At 40.5% G+C, this 3,231-nt stretch overlaps 1 protein-coding gene and 1 non-coding gene across 2 annotated transcripts; one reads left to right on the top strand and one right to left on the bottom strand.

Annotated features, from left to right (window-relative positions):
* Positions 1–442: 442 nt before the first annotated feature.
* On the bottom strand, positions 443–551 carry LOC133803022 (small nucleolar RNA R71). Its single transcript, XR_009877756.1, has one exon. It is a non-coding gene; the product is annotated as a small nucleolar RNA R71 (small nucleolar RNA).
* Positions 552–1,257: 706 nt separating this feature from the next.
* LOC133800092 (uncharacterized) lies at positions 1,258–2,613 on the top strand. The gene has a single exon (XM_062238065.1). The coding sequence runs from the start codon at positions 1,258–1,260 to the stop codon at positions 2,611–2,613; it is 1,356 nt and encodes a 451-aa protein (XP_062094049.1).
* Positions 2,614–3,231: the final 618 nt, after the last annotated feature.

The following is a 3,231-nucleotide window of genomic DNA, read 5'->3' as shown; positions in this document are numbered from 1 at the left end:
TGAGAGGTACACGAAGGTTTCTGCGGAGATCACGCTGGGGGGCAGAGCCTCTCCAAGAAGATCTTAAGGCAAGGGTATTTTTGGCCCACCATGAATGGGACGCGATGGATTACGTCAAGAAATGCGACAAATTCCAGCTCTTCGCCAATATTCCCCGAGCGCCTCCAAATGAGCTTACGCAGATGACTAGCCCATGGCCTTTTGCTGTCGTTGGCTTACTTACAGAGGACCCAAATTTGTACATAGAGAATTTCTTGGAGCTTTGTGAAACTTTTAAGATGAATGGAGTGAGCGATGGTGCAATTAGATTGAGGTTTTTTCCATTTTCACTAAGAGACCGAGCTAAGAGTTGCTTGATTTCCTTACAAGCTAACTGTATTACCATATGGGAGGAGCTCGCTCAAACATTCCTCGCCAAATTTTTCCCTCAAGCCAAGGCTACACGGTTGAGGGGAGAGATTGATAATTTCTACCAAACTTATTGGGAAATCATTGTATGATGCATGGGAGAGGTTTAAGGAACTGTTGAGAAAGTTTCCTCATCGTGCCATAGAGAAGTGGATGTTGGTCCAGAATTTTTACAATGGATTGTGTGGTACTACTCACACAATAATAGATGCTGCAGCTGGAGGAGCTTTCATGAGTAAAAGCGCTAATGAAGCGTATGAGCTATTGGAGGAAATGGCCATGAATAATTATCAATGGCCTACTGAATGGGAGAATAATATAAAGGTGGCTGGAGTACATGAATTGGATGCTATTACTGTGTTGACTGCTCAAGTTGCTACATTGGCTAAGCAGTTGCAGTAGAATACTATATCAGCTAACACCACTCAAATACAAACAGGGTGTGAAATTTGTGGGGGTCCTCACTCTTTTGATCAGTGTAAAGCAGCATACTCTCATAATAATATTCATATGGATCAGGCGAAGGTTCAAGCAATTGGGAATTTTCAGAGGCCTTATAAAAATCCTTTCTCCAACTCATTTAATCTTGGATGGAGAAATCAGTCTAATTTCTCTTAGAGAAATAATCAAGGCCAACAACCTCAGTTCTAACCTTAGTATCGGAAACCTATGTCTTAAACCCCATCACAAGCTTCATCTTCTCAGCAGCCTAGGCCATCAACTCCACCAAAACAGTCTAATGAATTACAAGCTGACTTATTGACTCTTACCAACACACAAGCTCAATTCATGACAGAGAGAAGATCTTCTATCAGGAATTTAGAGATGCAAGTGGGTTAGTTGGAAAATATGTTGAATACTAGGCCTCAGGGGAATTTTCCTAGTAATATAGTGGTTAATCCAAAGGAGCAGTGTCGGGTAATTACTTTGAGAAGTGGGAAACAGTATGAGCAACTTGAACCAAAGGAGGCAGTAGAGAAGAAGAAAGAAATGAGGGAGAATTATGATTCAGTTGAGTTGGAGGTTATTGAAGACCTTCATTCCAAAGAGGTGTCTCCACTAATTACTTTTGAGCATCACATCAGGATTCCTTATCCTCAGAGGCTTTGGAAAAGCTCTCTTGATAAACATTTTTCAAAGTTTCTAGAGGTATTTAAGAAGTTACACATCAATATTCCCTGTGTTGAAGCTTTAGAGAAAATACCCAGTTATGTAAAATTCATGAAAGAGATCTTATCAAAGAAAATGAAGATGGAAGATTATGAAACTATAGCGTTAACAAAAGAGTGCAGTGCCATATTGCAAAGAAAGCTTCCCCAAAAGCTTAGAGATCCAGGGAGCTTTACTATACCGTGCACTAACGGAAATTTTGAGTGCAAGCATGCCTTGTGTGATTTGGGGGCAAGTATCAACCTGATACCCTTATCTGTGTTCCATCAACTTGGGCTAGGAGAAGCAAGACCCACCATGGTTACTCTACAATTAACAGATCGATCAGTCAAGCATCCTAGGAGTATTATTGAGGATGTGTTAGTGAAGGTTGACAAGTTCATATTTCCTGCGGATTTCATTGTTTTTTATATGGAGAAAGATGCTAATGTCCCTATTATCCTTGGGAGACCATTCTTGGTCATGGGGCAAGCGTTGATTGATGCTCAAAAGGGTGAGTTGAGGCTACGAGTTCAATGGGATGAAGTGGTGTTTAATGTGTTTAAGTCAATGGAATACCCTCAAGTGAGTGACAGTTGCTTCAATATTGATGTTGTGGATGGAACAGTGTCTGGTACTAGTTTGGGAGGTGACCCTCTTAACATAACATTGACTAAAGCTGATGTGGAGAACGAGGATGGTAAAGAGGTCATGGAGTATGTTAATTGGGTGAACTCTAACAGACCATATTATGGGAGGAAATTTGAAGAGTTGGGACAAGGGCCTGACATACCATTGCCCTTTATTGAGAAGCCACTGACATTAGAACTGAAGTCCCTGCCAGACCACCTTCACTATGCATATTTGGATGAGAATGAGACTTTACTAGTGATTGTGTCTTCTTCTTTTTCTAAAGTGGAGGTGGAAAAATTGTTAAGAGTACTCTGGGCACATAAGTTGGCTATTGGGTGGACATTGGCAAACATTATAGGAATAAGTCTGTCAACTGTTATGCATAGAATTCTTATGGAAGATGATAGCAAGCCATCCATTTAAGCCTAAAGAAGACTAAATCTAGCAATGAAAGAGGTGGTAAGGAAGGAGATTCTAAAGTGGTTAGATGCTGATGTGATCTACCCAATTTCTAACAGTGCTTGGGTGAGTCCAGTGCAAGTGGGGACCAAGAAAGGTGGTATGGTTGTGGTAAAGAACAAGAATAACGAACTCATCCTAACTCGTACAGTGATGGGGTGGAAAATTTGCATAGATTATCTCATTCTGAATACGACAACAAGGAAAGACCATTTTCCCTTGCCATTTCTGGATCAAATGTTGGATAGGTTGGCAAGCTACTATTGTTTTTTGGATGGTTATTCGGGATATCATCAAATATCCATTGCAACAGAGGACCAAGAGAAAATGACATTCACATGTCCCTAAGACACTTTTGCTTTTCGTAGAATGCCATTTGGTCTTTGTAATGCACCAACGACCTTCCAATGGTGTATGATGGCTATATTCTCTGATATGGTAGAGAAAAGTATTGAGATTTTCATGGATGATTTCTCTGTATTTGGGGTGACATTTGATGATTTTTTAGGGCATTTGGAGGCGGTACTCCAGCGTTGTGAAGAGTCTAATTTAGTTTTGAATTGGGAGAAGTGCCACTTTATG

The sequence above is a fragment of the Humulus lupulus genome, chromosome 9 (genome assembly GCF_963169125.1).
Source record: "Humulus lupulus chromosome 9, drHumLupu1.1, whole genome shotgun sequence".
Lineage (NCBI taxonomy): Eukaryota > Viridiplantae > Streptophyta > Magnoliopsida > Rosales > Cannabaceae > Humulus > Humulus lupulus.
Note: the sequence above shows the minus strand (reverse complement) of the source record. Positions and strands in the feature narration are given on the sequence as shown.

What these genes read in the sequence shown, in the direction of transcription:
- LOC133800092 (XM_062238065.1), top strand. Translation starts at nt 1,258, where the DNA reads ATGTTGAATACTAGGCCTCAGGGGAATTTTCCTAGTAATATAGTGGTT.